Source organism: Bufo bufo, chromosome 3 (genome assembly GCF_905171765.1).
Source record: "Bufo bufo chromosome 3, aBufBuf1.1, whole genome shotgun sequence".
Lineage (NCBI taxonomy): Eukaryota > Metazoa > Chordata > Amphibia > Anura > Bufonidae > Bufo > Bufo bufo.
Genome location: NC_053391.1, coordinates 31420715 through 31436174, shown reverse-complemented (window position 1 = coordinate 31436174; position 15460 = coordinate 31420715). Strand labels below are relative to the sequence as shown.

Sequence of the window (15460 nt, the reverse complement as noted above, 5' to 3'; positions counted from 1 at the left end):
TGTGAGATGTCCGTCACTTTGCTCCGAAAATAAAGAAATGGAAATACTTAGGATTTCTCTCCAATCCTATTCCCCATCAGGACATTTCTGGCATTCTCCGATCTTTCAGCTGCTGAGCCTGATGGATAATTAAGGAATAGGTCCAGAGCCGGAATCCACATCCACTTCACTGGCTATAAACACAGCATACCCCAGTGTGAAACCAGTAATCCAGATCTGGTATTATTGGAAAGATAACAGCAGCACAGAGTATTTCAAGAGACATTCTCTTTACGTGACCTGTTCACTCTTGTGCTGATGTTAGTGAGAACAGGACTGCATGACGACAGGAGGGGGATCAGAGACAAGTGCAAGGTTACAGAAGTAGGGTTTATGAGCAGCACAGAGTATTTCAGTACCATTATAATGATCATATCGGGATTCTGTAGCAGTGAATGGGAACAGCTCCCCAGTAACCAAGCCCGGCTACAACACAGTGGATGGATCTGTGCAGTTCTGTTTCTGATCTCGTTGATCTTATGTTTCCAAGGGTAGGTCATCAATAAGCAAGTCCTGGACAATCCCTTTAAGGGAAATACGAAAAGTGGTATGCAAACATATTCCGGCAGCATGGTGGCTCAGTGGTTAGCATTGTTGCCTTGAGGTCCTCGGTTCAAATCCACACAAGGTCAGCATCTTCATAGAGTTTGTATGTCCTCCCTGTGCCCAGCTATAGGCTCCCATAGGCTTTGAATATGGCCGCAACGAACATGCATGAACATTGCGCCATTTAAAAGTTGCATCAAAAGTGCATTTTTGGAAACACATAAATTTCCTCGATTGTGCCTCAATTTCTAACCATGTTTCCGATCTGAGTGAAGCCTAAAGGAGTTGCTCCACAAAAATATCATCTGCATTTTTCAAACCAGCACCTGGATCTGAATACTTTTGCAATTTCATGTAATTAAAGATTTTGTTTAGCTGCTGAATGCTTTAACAAACTGTATCTTTATAGCGCCACCTGCTGTTTGTTCTTTTCCTTATTTGTCTATCCAACTCAGTAACATCGCTGAGGTGGTTGCACAGGCTCAGCTCCAGCCCTCAACTGTATCTACTGTTAGAAACTGTGACAGTTACAGGGAGAGAGCTGCAGCACAAATGACACGCCCCCTGAGCTTTGATAGGGAGAGAGCTGCAGCATAAAGGACACGCTACCTGAGCTGTGAAAGATACAGAGATACAGAAGAAAGGACACACACCCTTGAGCTCTGATGGAGAGAGAGCTGCAGCTGAAAAATCATGCATCCTGAGCTAAGATAGGGAGAAAGTTACAGCAGAAAGAACACACCTCCTGAGCTGTGATAGGGAGAGAGCTGCAGCAGAAAGAACACACCCCCTGAGCTAAGATAGGGAGAAAGCTACAGCAGAATGAACACACCTCCTGAGCTGTGATAGGGAGAGAGCTGCAGCAGAAAGAACTCACCCCCTGAGCTGTGATAGGGACAGAGCTGTAGCAGAAATAACACACCCCCTGAGCTGTGATAGGCAGAGAGCTGTAGCAGAAAGAACACACCCCCTAAGCTGTGATAGAGAGAGAGCGCTGCAGCATAAAGAACACACCTCCTGAGCTGTGATAGGGAGAGAGCTGCAGCAGAAAGAACACACCCCCTGAGCTAAGATAGGGAGAAAGCTACAGCAGAATGAACACACCTCCTGAGCTGTGATAGGGAGAGAGCTGCAGCAGAAAGAACTCACCCCCTGAGCTGTGATAGGGACAGAGCTGTAGCAGAAATAACACACCACCTAAGCTGTGATAGGCAGAGAGCTGTAGCAGAAAGAACACACCCCCTGAGCTGTGATAGGGAGAGAGATATAGCAGAAAGGACACACCCCCTGAGCTGTGATAGGGAGAGCGCTGCATCATAAAGAACACACCTCCTGAGCTGTGATAGGGAGAGAGCTGCAGTAGAAAGAACACACCCCCTGAGCTGTGATAGGGACAGAGCTGTAGCAGAAAGAACACTCCCCCTGAGCTGTGATAGGGAGAGAGCTGCAGCAGAAAGGACACACCTCCTGAGCTGTGATAGGGAGAGAGCTGTAGCAGAAAGAACACACCCCCTGAGCTGTGATAGGGAGAGAGCTGTAGCAGAAAGAACACACCCCCTGAGCTGTGATACGGATAGAGCTATAGCAGAAAGGACAAACCCCCTGAGCTGTGATAGGGAGAGCGCTGCATCATAAAGAACACACCTCCTGAGCTGTGATAGGGAGAGAGCTGCAGCAGAAAGAACACACACTCCCTGAGCTGTGATAGGGAGAGAGCTATAGCAGAAAGGACACTCTCCCTAAGCTGTGATAGAGAGAGAGAGAGAGAACGCTGCAGCATAAAAAAAACCCCCCCCCCCCCCTCCCTACCTGAGCTGTGATAGAGAGAGAGCTTCAGAAGAAAGAACACACCCTTAAAGCTGTGATAGGAAGCAAGCTTCAGCAGAAAGGATACATCCCCTGAACTGTCATCGGGAGAGAGCTGCAGCAAAAGAATACACCCCCTGAGCTGCCAGGTTGAAATAAACTAGCAAATTCATTGGAGCAATGAATGTGGAGATCTCTGGATCCATGTGAGGCACTGGGCTGGTTCTAGCTTTTTTTTTTTTTTTAGAAAGGAAAACCTGTGTACTATACAATGCCTGATTTTCATTTTTTACAGTAATCATAGCATATGCCCTTTAAGGGTATGTACACCTTTGCAGCCATTTAAATAAAAAAATAATTAACTCCAATCAAAATATTTAGCCATTGTATGTATACAGCTCCTATACAGACCTATGCGTCTCTATGGTACAGAATAGACTCCTTTCTTCACTTACAGAGAGAGTATAGATGGGAGAGAATAACCTGGACTCACATAGGTCTGCACAGGAGCTGTATACACAAAACGGTAGGTAATTTTAAATCAAAACTATATGCAAAATTGCTTAATTTTTTTTTTTATCTTAGACGTATTGGAGCAACACAAAACAATTGCAAAAGTATTCATCCCCTTAAATATATTTCCTCTTCTTAGTAATAAAGAATTATTTTTATATATCATAGATATATTATGCATAACAGTATCGACGGACTGCCTAGACAGGCCAGTGTATGTTCAAGGATCATCTAAATCCGCAGCAACACCTTTCTATCTTGTCCCCTTTGAGGATCTGGCACAGCGTCAGCGGGGTGACAGAGCTGTGACTGTGATAAGAGTCGTCACAAGGGAGGCTGGATTGTCTCAAACTTTCTCCGAATACATTCTCCGAGGTTCCTAGGGGTTCATTTACTAACAGAAATTTGCATATTCTGGCGCAGATTGTGGTGCAAAGGTTATTCGCGACTTTTTCTCCGTATAATTTATCATTTCCTATGTCTGTTTGAGGCATAGAAAATGGTCTAAATTTAAACCAGCAAAGAAGCTGGCGTAGATTTATACCGCCGAAGTGATGTAGAGGCCGGTGCCTCTTCATAACTTCTGCAGATACACTGCCAGGTTAGACGCCGGTCTTAATAAATGACCCCCTCAGTGTGTGTTTTTAACGTGTTCAGTATATTAGAGGGAAAATTTGGAATATTAACCGAATCACCAGGGGCCCTTGGAAGAGCCACATTTTCTAATGAAGGCTAATAACAATATAATATAATGCTACACTCAAAACTAAAAGTGTCAGGGATTTGCCGGGATTGTCTCGCATTTTTCAGAAGGAATCCTGACAAATTCTGTTCATCTCAGCTTGAAAATGGGTGGGGTTTATGTAAACCCTGCCCAGAAGTGGGTGTTCCTGGGCCGGCCTATGCGGAGCTCAAGTAACCTGAATTTACAACAGAATTTTTGGTTAGTATACCATAAAGTGGCCAAAATCATAATAACCTTCTTACACTCAGTAGTAGCCAGATCACATTGACCACCACTTTTCTCTAAAGTCAAGACCTTTTCCTCCATGGCACTACCTCCACCTTAGGCAGGGGGTAAGTTGAAGCACCTATGCCCAATGCAAAATCTGTAAAAGGGCCCCCAACTTTGATGTGTCATATATTTAGTACTGGTCTCCTCATATGGGGCAAAGGGACCTGGGCAAGGACCTACCTCTGCATCCTCCATAGTTGTGCCCCTGCTCCACTTAGAGACACTGTAGCTTGATCCTGCTTAATTCCAAGTTCCCACTGAGAAAGATATGATGCCCGTAAATCTGGAAGCCTATATTAAGGGCCTCTTCTGCCTAGGCCACATATATTGGAAAAAGAGTGGTAGAGGCCCTCAAAATAGTGAAACTCCCTGGAGCACTTGCTCCTTCTACAGTGTGACCCCGAGGGGCAGCAAAGAGAAGAGGACACCTCGTAGAAAAAAAATGTATGCCACCACACACACCCATCCAATCAGATGAAGGTTCAGCAGTTGTCCCTCCAAATATATCCTATGGGTGTGGTTCCTGCATATGTTCACACAATCCTTTGGAAAACCATCTTGAGCTGCCCACCCTCTGCTAAGGCCTCCTATGGTATATATGTCCTTGACTAGGGACACCATTGCTTCTGGCTCTTTCTAAAAGAAGAATCAGTGTTAAGCATATAGGAAAGGGGTCCATGCCAAGAATGAGAATGAGCTACTTAACACCACAACAGGGACCTATTTTGGGACAGATGGGCCTGGTGCTTGTTCATCACTTATCCTTGCTAGCCCGTGTACGAGAAAATGTTAACTTGAAGCTTTTGCAAGTTGCCTGTTCCCTTGTTGGCTTGATTTGGGGTGCATGTATACAGGTGAAGTTCTGCAGAAGTTAACACAAAGGGGTTGTTGATGATCCATATTGGCTCCACTCCATCAACGGGCCCCAACTTAGCTGCATGGGCTGCCTCTGGTTTTTGCAAATATTTTCTCACTCAAGATCAAAATGTCAGGAGTTCCTGGACTCACAAACAGAACATTTAGCCCCATAGCCCTCAGACTGTGCTATATCATAAGCTGTAACCAAGGAGGTAAGATACTTGATGGAAAACTTTGGGCTGATGCCTGCAGAGATTTTGCTGTACTTTTTATGTTGACCTTTTTAGGTTGTTCCTTCAGTTTTCCTAAGTGTGAGGAGAAGCTCTGCCAAGTCCTTAAACTCCTGAAATGTCAGGAACCTGTTTTATAAAATAAATGAAGGAAAAGATTTATTGCACTTTTGGCTCTATGTCTACAGTGTAGACTCTGCTTCCTCGGCATGAAGTTCGTCTATAACAAAAATGTACCCCTATATTCTTCCCGACCTTTGAAATAGGTAATAAAAAAGTGAGATGGCCTACAAAAATGTGGACACCTCAGATCCACATAGTGGATGACTGGAGTTGTAGAAACTAGGGCTTAGAAGATGGCTGTCATACAACATCTCCCCTCTATAATCATAGTTACGAGTGGGTGCCCCATGCTGAACTTTGAGCCACAAAGTCATAGCATTTGCCTTTAACCACCACAAGGAGAAGCGCACTTCATACAGCTCCACAAAGTTTAATGCTAGCTGTATATGACCATTTACAGTGAGCTCCCCCTAGTGGTGGCTGCAGGCAGCCAGAATTATGTCAATTATCTCTATGGCTGTGTAACGGGAACCAGGGAGTTTGGATTTCTATGTTTGGAAAATACATCTCTGCCACCTGTGCATATATATTATATGATTTTAAGGGACATTAACTCAGTGATGGTTTGCTGTCGGGCTCTATGACTTCTGTGTATACCTCCATTATGGGATGAAAGTCCACACAAAAATGATAATTAGCACTGTCCGCTTTCTTTTGATAGTGGGCGGTACTGAGTCTGTAGCAATGATGCTTCTTCAGTCTAGGGCTATGTAGTCAATAGAAGAAGAGAAAATGTGGCTGCCTATATTGGACCCAGCAATCACGTGATCGCCAGTTGTCCCCTCGCCTGGCATGGCAGGGGTGGTGGGTCTTAGCAGACTATATCAGCCCTGCCAGCCAGACTGCGGTTTTCCCTATGGATACCTCTTAGTGGGCATATCAGGTACTAAAAATATAGACACATGTATGAAAAAATGTGAAAAAAAACTCCTCCTCCAAAGAAATACCAAAAAGGCTATCTAGTATAAAATACATTTCCATGAACAATCATTACATAACAGAAAAAAAACTGCAGTTATAATTAGGTGTCTGCACGATTGTAAAACCTGAATAATGAATTACCCATTAAGGGTATAAGCAATAAAATAAAAAGATAAAAAATGCTCTTTTTTTCTATACTCATGTTGCAAAAATACATATTAGACAGAAATAGAACCAAAAATAACATAATTTCACCTGCAATTCCTCATGCAGCCACATCTATTATTTTTTTTTATTTTTTTTTAAGTTATGGCTACCGAGGCAAAAAAGCTAAAACTTTCAGCGGTCAGCCCCTCCCTGGCTGCTTTGATTGACAGGATAAGGCCGTGGTAAAGTACCCAGAGAGGGGCTGACCACAGAAAGGAGCAACAAGGGCGTTGCCATCGCTCTTTGGTCAAAAAAGAGTAATGGTGATGCCGTCATTGTATATTATGAAAAAGTGGACATCTGTGGCTGTACAATTATGAGGGGGACATCTGTGGATGGAGAATTATGAGGTGGACATCTGTAGATGGACAATTATGAGGTGGACATCTGTGGATGGACAATTATGAGGTGGACATCTGTGGATGGACAATTATGAGGTGGATATCTGTGGATGGAAAGTTATTAGGTGGACATCTGTGGATGCACAGTTATGAGTTGGACATCTGTGGCTGTACAATTATGAGGGGGACATCTGTGGATGGAGAATTATGAGGTGGATATCTGTGGATGGAGAATTATGAGGTGGACATCTGTAGATGGAGAATTATGAGGTGGACATCGGTAGATGGACAATTATGAGGTGGACATCTGTGGATGGACAGTTATAAGGTGGACATCTGTGGCTGTACAATTATGAGGGGAACATCTGTAGATGGAGAATTATTAGGTAGACATCTGTAGATGGACAATCTGTGGATGGACAGTTATGAGGTGGACACCTGTGGATGGAAAGTTATTAGGTAGACATCTGTGGATGCACAGTTATGAGTTGGACATATGTGGATGGACAGTTATTAGGTGGACATCTGTGGCTGTACAATTATGAGGGAGACATCTGTGGATGGCGAGTTATGAGGTGGACATCTGTAGATGGAGAATTATGAGGTGGACATCTGTAGATGGACAATTATGAGGTGGACATCTGTGGATGGACAGTTATAAGGTGGACATCTGTGGCTGAAAATTATGAGGGGAACATCTGTAGATGGAGAATTATTAGGTGGACATCTGTAGATGGACAATTATGAGGTGGACATCTGTGGCTGGAGAATTATTAGGGTGGCATGTGTGGATGCAGAATTATGAGGGGGCATCTTTGGCTGGCACTTATAAGGGAGACATCGGAATATGTGTGGTTGGCCAACGAAGAGCAGTGTTCAGGACCACTATCCCTTAGCCAGAGCAGAGACCTGTTATATAGAACATGTGATCCTCTGGAGGACCCAGCAAATCCATACATTACGTGGACAGTACATGGTCTATGAGATGGACAACCTGTTTAATGTCTATTTTCTCACTGTTAAATAAGAAGAGTGTGGTTATATACACTGCGTGCAGAATTATTAGGCAAATGAGTATTTTGACCACATCATCCTCTTTATGCATGTTGTCTTACTTCAAGCTGTATAGGCTCGAAAGCCTACTACCAATTAAGCATATTAGGTGATGTGCATCTCTGTAATGAGAAGGGGTGTGGTCTAATGACATCAACACCCTATATCAGGTGTGCATAATTATTAGGCAACTTCCTTTCCTTTGGCAAAATGGGTCAAAAGAAGGACTTGACAGGCTCAGAAAAGTCAAAAATAGTGAGATATCTTGCAGAGGGATGCAGCACTCTTAAAATTGCAAAGCTTCTGAAGCGTGATCATCGAACAATCAAGCGTTTCATTCAAAATAGTCAACAGGGTCGCAAGAAGCGTGTGGAAAAACCAAGGCGCAAAATAACTGCCCATGAACTGAGAAAAGTCAAGCGTGCAGCTGCCAAGATGCCACTTGCCACCAGTTTGGCCATATTTCAGAGCTGCAACATCACTGGAGTGCCCAAAAGCACAAGGTGTGCAATACTCAGAGACATGGCCAAGGTAAGAAAGGCTGAAAGACGACCACCACTGAACAAGACACACAAGCTGAAACGTCAAGACTGGGCCAAGAAATATCTCAAGACTGATTTTTCTAAGGTTTTATGGACTGATGAAATGAGAGTGAGTCTCGATGGGCCAGATGGATGGGCCCGTGGCTGGATTGGTAAAGGGCAGAGAGCTCCAGTCCGACTCAGACGCCAGCAAGGTGGAGGTGGAGTACTGGTTTGGGCTGGTATCATTAAAGATGAGCTTGTGGGGCCTTTTCGGGTTGAGGATGGAGTCAAGCTCAACTCCCAGTCCTACTGCCAGTTTCTGGAAGACACCTTCTTCAAGCAGTGGTACAGGAAGAAGTCTGCATCCTTCAATAAAAACATGATTTTCATGCAGGACAATGCTCCATCACACGCGTCCAAGTACTCCACAGCGTGGCTGGCAAGAAAGGGTATAAAAGAAGAAAATCTTATGACATGGCCTCCTTGTTCACCTGATGTGAACCCCATTGAGAACCTGTGGTCCATCATCAAATGTGAGATTTACAAGGAGGGAAAACAGTACACCTCTCTGAACAGTGTCTGGGAGGCTGTGGTTGCTGCTGCACGCAATGTTGATGGTGAACAGATCAAAACACTGACAGAATCCATGGATGGCAGGCTTTTGAGTGTCCTTGCAAAGAAAGGTGGCTATATTGGTCACTGATTTGTTTTTGTTTTGTTTTCGAATGTCAGAAATGTATATTTGTGAATGTTGAGATGTTATATTGGTTTCACTGGTAAAAATAAATAATTGAAATGGGTATATATTTGTTTTTTGTTAAGTTGCCTAATAATTATGCACAGTAATAGTCACCTGCACACACAGATATCCCCCTAAAATAGCTAAAACTAAAAACAAACTAAAAACTACTTCCAAAAATATTCAGCTTTGATATTAATGAGTTTTTTGGGTTCATTGAGAACATGGTTGTTGTTCAATAATAAAATTAATCCTCAAAAATACAACTTGCCTAATAATTCTGCACTCCCTGTATGAGGTAGTCATCGCTAAGGTACTAAGCCGGACTCTGTAAGTGCTACAGGGCTGTTTAAATCCTCATTGAGCCCGGGCGCTGGGACCCATAGAATAATACAGAACAGTCTTCCGTCGCTGTGGATAGTTTACAGAACTTGACTCCAGTTGGACTAGGTCATACCCCCCTGACAACTCTTGCCCAAACTTCACATGTCCACTTCCTGTAAGAGGTCACAAGTGGAGCCAGTATTTTGATACTCCTAATTCTGTACATGTTGTTTCTAGTATCATACAGCCCACACCCAAGAACAAATATGCATGGTGCACGCAGTCCCACCAACATGCGGGCAGGACGCCAGCAATAACCCACAATATGGCTGTTCTATTAGTGCCTGTACCTGCTTCTTGGAGTACAGAGTCTTGGAAGCAGAAGTCTGGTCATTCTCTGATCCCCAGAAGGACCATAATTTGTGTGTCCTCACAAGATGCTACAAGGGAATGGGGATCCAGGATGAAATAGGGGTTAAGGGGTTTACCTATTATTGAGGTGTCCCATGTAACAGATATAAGGGGGAGCAGACCTGTGGGAAACTAGTCTAGGTATCCCCAGAAGAACGCGCCAGAAGGTTTTTCACTGCAGATAGTGTGGGGCAAATAAACTCTAGCCTTTGAGGTACCAGACCAAAACCATACGATGGTCGCCTCATTGTAAGATTCGCCCCTGGGCCCTTCTATTTGTCACTGACTGGATCCCATTTAGTGAGTATGGGTGCTCCCACTGGGTCCTGCCTATGAGGTCACTTTAAAAACACTGAAAGTTAAAGGGGCCCGCCCTAGTTCTCAGAGATATTGGGTTCTCTCTCTGCTATGTTCTCACTTTGTTTTATTAAAACCAAATATTGTTCTCCTCTTTCACAGGCCAAGCGGGGGTCCGCTCAATAGTCCTGTGTTTGACTGAAGCTTTACATTATGTTTAGGGGGGTAGCTATAGGGGCGCAGAGTTCAACACAGCTGTTCTCATTCTGACCATTCATTCTCCAAATTCTTCACCTAATGACTTCACGCACATATGTTCTCACAAGAGCACATGGATAGGACATAAATGTGAGGCTGATAGATATGATAGATAGATAGATAGATAGATAGATAGATAATAGATATGATAGATTATATATACCGTAGTTGATAGATATGAGATAGATTTATTGATAGATAGATAGATAGAAGATAAATAGATAGATAGATAGATAGATAAATCCAGGGCAGCACACCTTAGTATAAGGAGAAGGAGTGCCAGCAGTATAAACTTGACCACTGTTCCATCAATAAAATGAAAAAACACTGCAGCTCTTCCAATTGGTGAAGTCCTTTATTCACCCACGCATTTTATAGATAGATAGATAGAATACTTTCATCTACATACGAATTTCTCATGGGAGATGGCAGGTGAATCTCTGGGACCCCTGGATTATGGGGCCCAACATTCACAACTGTGACCCGTGATTCCTATAGTTGTGCCTGTCCGGTCTATGCAAAGAAATTTGCTTAATCATAGTTACCTTCCTTGTCTACCTCCCCGGCCCCAGAACAGAGGCCAGTGCCGCTAAGTGATATTATTACAGACTAGTAGTGTAATGGAGAATGCAATTACTTTTTCTTTCTTTTGTTGGCAGGAACACGTACGAAAATCACATCGCGGATGCCCAGACCTCAAGGCGGCCATTGAGAACAATGATTGACTTGTGTCATGCCATTAGTCATCAGCTGACCGGCCTCTTCCCCCACAACTGATGAGACCACGGGACAAGCGTGTTGGAAATGGAATAAATCTATTACCAGCTTGCCACATCCAGTACAACACGTAACCCCCTACTGCCTTGGTAAAAATGCTGATGGGTTACCATTAGTAGACAGTTTTTTTTAACATTTTGAATCGAGTGGCATGTCTGACACGTCATTTAATCAGGGAACCTTCGTTCTAGTGATTGGCAGGGGCAACAGTGGTCAGACTCCTTCCAATTAGACACTTATCCCCTAGGACAACCCTTTTAAATGATATAATTTTTTTCTACCTTCAGTCACCACTAGAGGGAGCTTAGGAGTTTACTGCATACTGTCTATACATTAAACTCAATGGTAAGGCAGTATGTGGTTAGCTCTATATAGAGGTTACCAGCATGATGTCCTTTGAATCTGTTTCTAGTCAGGGAATTTTAAACCTGTATAGGCCGAGCTGTCTAGGCAATGACATAATTTTCAGTGGCTGCCATAGTAAAGGACCAACTGTCTTAGATGACCACACTGGTTTTCCATTCTGTTGTCACCTATATGTTCCAACAGCATATCTGTAGCATAGGTGACCATGCACAAGAGCATGTAAGAACCAGCACTGTCACCACCATCAGTGGGGCCATATTACACAATCATCATTGGTGCCTTTAAGTTCCATCTAATGTCTAATCCTGTAGAATGAAATCCATCATAAGGTGGGATCTAAAGGGGGGACCAAAAATACTGATATGAACTCTGTTTTATTATTTTCCCAGAGAGATCTGGTGTGATAAGGAGCCATGGGTGACTGGACCTTCCTAGGAGAATTCTTAGAAGAAGTACAAAAACATTCCACAGTGGTGGGAAAAGTATGGCTGACCGTTCTATTTATTTTCCGGATGTTGGTTCTGGGCACCGCAGCTGAATCTTCTTGGGGAGATGAAAAATCTGACTTCATGTGCGACACCACCCAACCTGGTTGTGAGAACGTCTGTTACGACAAAGCATTCCCCATTTCCCACATCCGATACTGGGTTCTCCAGATTATTTTTGTCTCCACTCCATCTCTGCTCTACATGGGACATGCCATGCACACTGTACGGGTGGAGGAAAAAAAAAAGCTCAGGGAAGAAGAGACTAAATCCAAACAGGACATGAATGATGACTCGGCTTATCATCAAAAAGAGTACCCAGCGGAAAAATTAAACCTTCCATATCGGGATGAGGTGAGCGGTAAGATCAGGCTTCAAGGAAGTCTTCTGAACACCTACGTGTGTAGCATCCTCATTCGCACCGCGATGGAAGTAGCTTTTATTGTTGGACAGTATATGCTCTATGGAATCTTTTTGGATACCCTCTATATATGTAAAAGAAAACCATGTCCTCATCCTGTCAACTGCTATGTGTCCCGGCCAACCGAGAAAAACGTCTTCATCATCTTCATGTTGGCCGTTGCCACCCTCTCACTTCTACTTAGCCTTGTTGAGCTGTACTATCTGTTATGGAAAAAGTTCAACCACAGATCATCTAGTCGGTCTACTCACACGACCAATGCACTTAGAGTGGCTACCATAGAACCGGAAAATCGGTCTCAAAGTTGCACCCCACCTCCAGATTTTAACCAATGCTTGAACACTAAGGGTAAGTTCAACAACCCTTTCAACAACACTATGGCATCTCAGCAGAACACGGCCAACTTTGCCACCGAAAGGGTTCAAAGTGACGATGATCTAAGCCAAGCGCAGTTCATCCACATAAACTATGCGCAAAACGCCCCAATAAACAACCATTCAACACCCAACGGGTACTGCCACAATGGACGACGCCTGAGTAAAACCAGCCGTACAAGCAGCAAAGCTCGTTCAGATGACCTGGCGGTGTGATCTGCCATGAGGATATTTATGTTTTTTTTTTTGTATCCATTCATTTCGTATTTATACAGCAATAGAAGACATTTTGATTCCCGGATGTAATCCCGATCTCGAGAACTCATTTTTGTACTGTAGTTTATGCCATAAAATTTTGTGTAAAAAAAAAAATTAAAATTTTTTAATGCATCTGTTTCAGGATACATCATTCGTAGAGATAATCACATATTATGATCTGAGAGATGGCTAGCAATACCAGGTCCCAGAGGCCTATTTATCATTACCAACTCCATACCGTGCCTAATTACCACCTCCATACCATTCCTAATTACCACCTCCATACCGTGCCTAATTACCACCTCCATACCATTCCTAATTACCACCTCCATACCGTGCCTAATTACCACCTCTATACCGTGCCTAATTACCACCTCCATACCGTGCCTAATTACCACCTCCATACTGTGCCTAATTACCACCTCCATACTGTGCCTAATTACCACTTCCATACCATTCCTAATTACCACCTCCATACCATTCCTAATTACCACCTCCATACTGTGCCTAATTACCACCTCCATACTGTGCCTAATTACCACCTCCATACCATTCCTAATTACCACCTCCATACCATGCCTAATTACCATCTCCATACCGTGTCAAATTACCACCTCCATACCATGCCTAATTACCAGCTCCATACCGTGCCTAATTACCACTTCCATACCGTGCCTAATTACCACCTCTATACCGTGCCTAATTACCACTTCCATACCATTCCTAATTACCACCTCCATACCATTCCTAATTACCACCTCCATACCATTCCTAATTACCACCTCCATACCATGCCTAATTACCATCTCCATACCGTGTCAAATTACCACCTCCATACCATGCCTAATTACCAGCTCCATACCGTGCCTAATTACCACCTCCATACCGTGCCTAATTACCACCTCCATACCATTCCTAATTACCACCTCTATACCGTGCCTAATTACCACCTCCATACCATTCCTAATTAAGACCTCCATACCATTCCTAATTACCACATCTATACCGTGTCTAATTACCACCTCCATACTGTGCCTAATTACCACCTCCATACTGTGCCTAATTACCACCTCCATACTGTGCCTAATTACCACCTCCATACCATTCCTAAATTCCACCTCCATACCATTCCGAATTACCACCTCCATACCGTGCCTAATTACCACCTCCATACCGTGCCTAATTACCACCTCCATATCGTGCCTAATTACCACCTACATACAGTGCCTAATTAAGACCTCCATACCATTCCTAATTACCACATCTATACCGTGTCTAATTACCACCTCCATACTGTGCCTAATTACCACCTCCATACCATTCCTAATTACCACCTCCATACCGTGCCTAATTACCACCTCCATACCGTGCCTAATTACCACCTCCATACCGTGCCTAATTACCACCTCCATACTGTGCCTAATTACCACTTCCATACCATTCCTAATTACCACCTCCATACCATTCCTAATTACCACCTCCATACCATTCCTAATTACCACCTCCATACCATGCCTAATTACCATCTCCATACCGTGTCAAATTACCACCTCCATACCATGCCTAATTACCAGCTCCATACCGTGCCTAATTACCACCTCCATACCGTGCCTAATTACCACCTCCATACCGTGCCTAATTACCACCTCCATACCATTCCTAATTACCACCTCTATACCGTGCCTAATTACCACCTCCATACCATTCCTAATTAAGACCTCCATACCATTCCTAATTACAACATCTATACCGTGTCTAATTACCACCTCCATACTGTGCCTAATTACCATCTCCATACCATTCCTAAATTCCACCTCCATACCATTCCGAATTACCACCTCCATACCGTGCCTAATTACCACCTCCATACCGTGCCTAATTACCACCTCCATATCGTGCCTAAATACCACCTCCATACAGTGCCTAATTAAGACCTCCATACCATTCCTAATTACCACATCTATACCGTGTCTAATTACCACCTCCATACTGTGCCAAATTACCACCTCCATACTGTGCCTAATTACCACCTCCATACCATTCCTAAATTCCACCTCCATGCCATGCCTAATTACCACCTCCATACTGTGCCTAATTACCACCTCCATACTGTGCCTAATTACCACCTCCATACCATTCCGAATTACCACCTCCATACCATTCCTAGTTACCACCTCCAAATCATTCCTAATTACCACATCTATACCGTGTCTAATTACCAGCTCCATACCGTGCCTAATTACCACCTCCCTACCGTGCCTAATTACCACCTCCATACCATGCCTAATTACCACCTCCATACTATGCCTAATTACCACCTCCATACCGTGCCTAATTACCACCTCCTTATGTCTCATTCACACGTCAGTGTTTGGTCAGTGATTTCCATCAGTGATTGTGAGCCAAAACCAGAATTGGAGCCTCCACAGCCCTGGTTTTAGCTCAAAATCACTGATGGAAATCACTGACCAAACACTGACGTGGGAATGATGCATTCCTGTGCCTAATTACCACCTCCATACTATGCTTAATTACCACCTCCACACTGTACCTAATTACCATCTTCATACTGTG

The 15460-nt window shown here is 43.6% G+C and overlaps 1 protein-coding gene across 2 annotated transcripts in view; it reads left to right on the top strand.

The window, feature by feature from the left end:
* Positions 1 to 13018, top strand: part of GJA5 (gap junction protein alpha 5) — a 76599-nt gene extending 63581 nt beyond the window's left edge. For both annotated transcript variants that reach the window (XM_040423029.1, XM_040423027.1), the window contains exons 2-3: positions 10865 to 11071; positions 11738 to 13018. In XM_040423029.1, coding sequence (XP_040278963.1) covers positions 11762 to 12844 — 1083 coding nt within the window. In that variant the 5' untranslated portion in view covers positions 10865 to 11071; positions 11738 to 11761 and the 3' untranslated portion in view covers positions 12845 to 13018. The remainder of the gene's footprint in view (positions 1 to 10864; positions 11072 to 11737) is intronic.
* The last annotated feature ends 2442 nt before the right edge of the window (positions 13019 to 15460 follow it).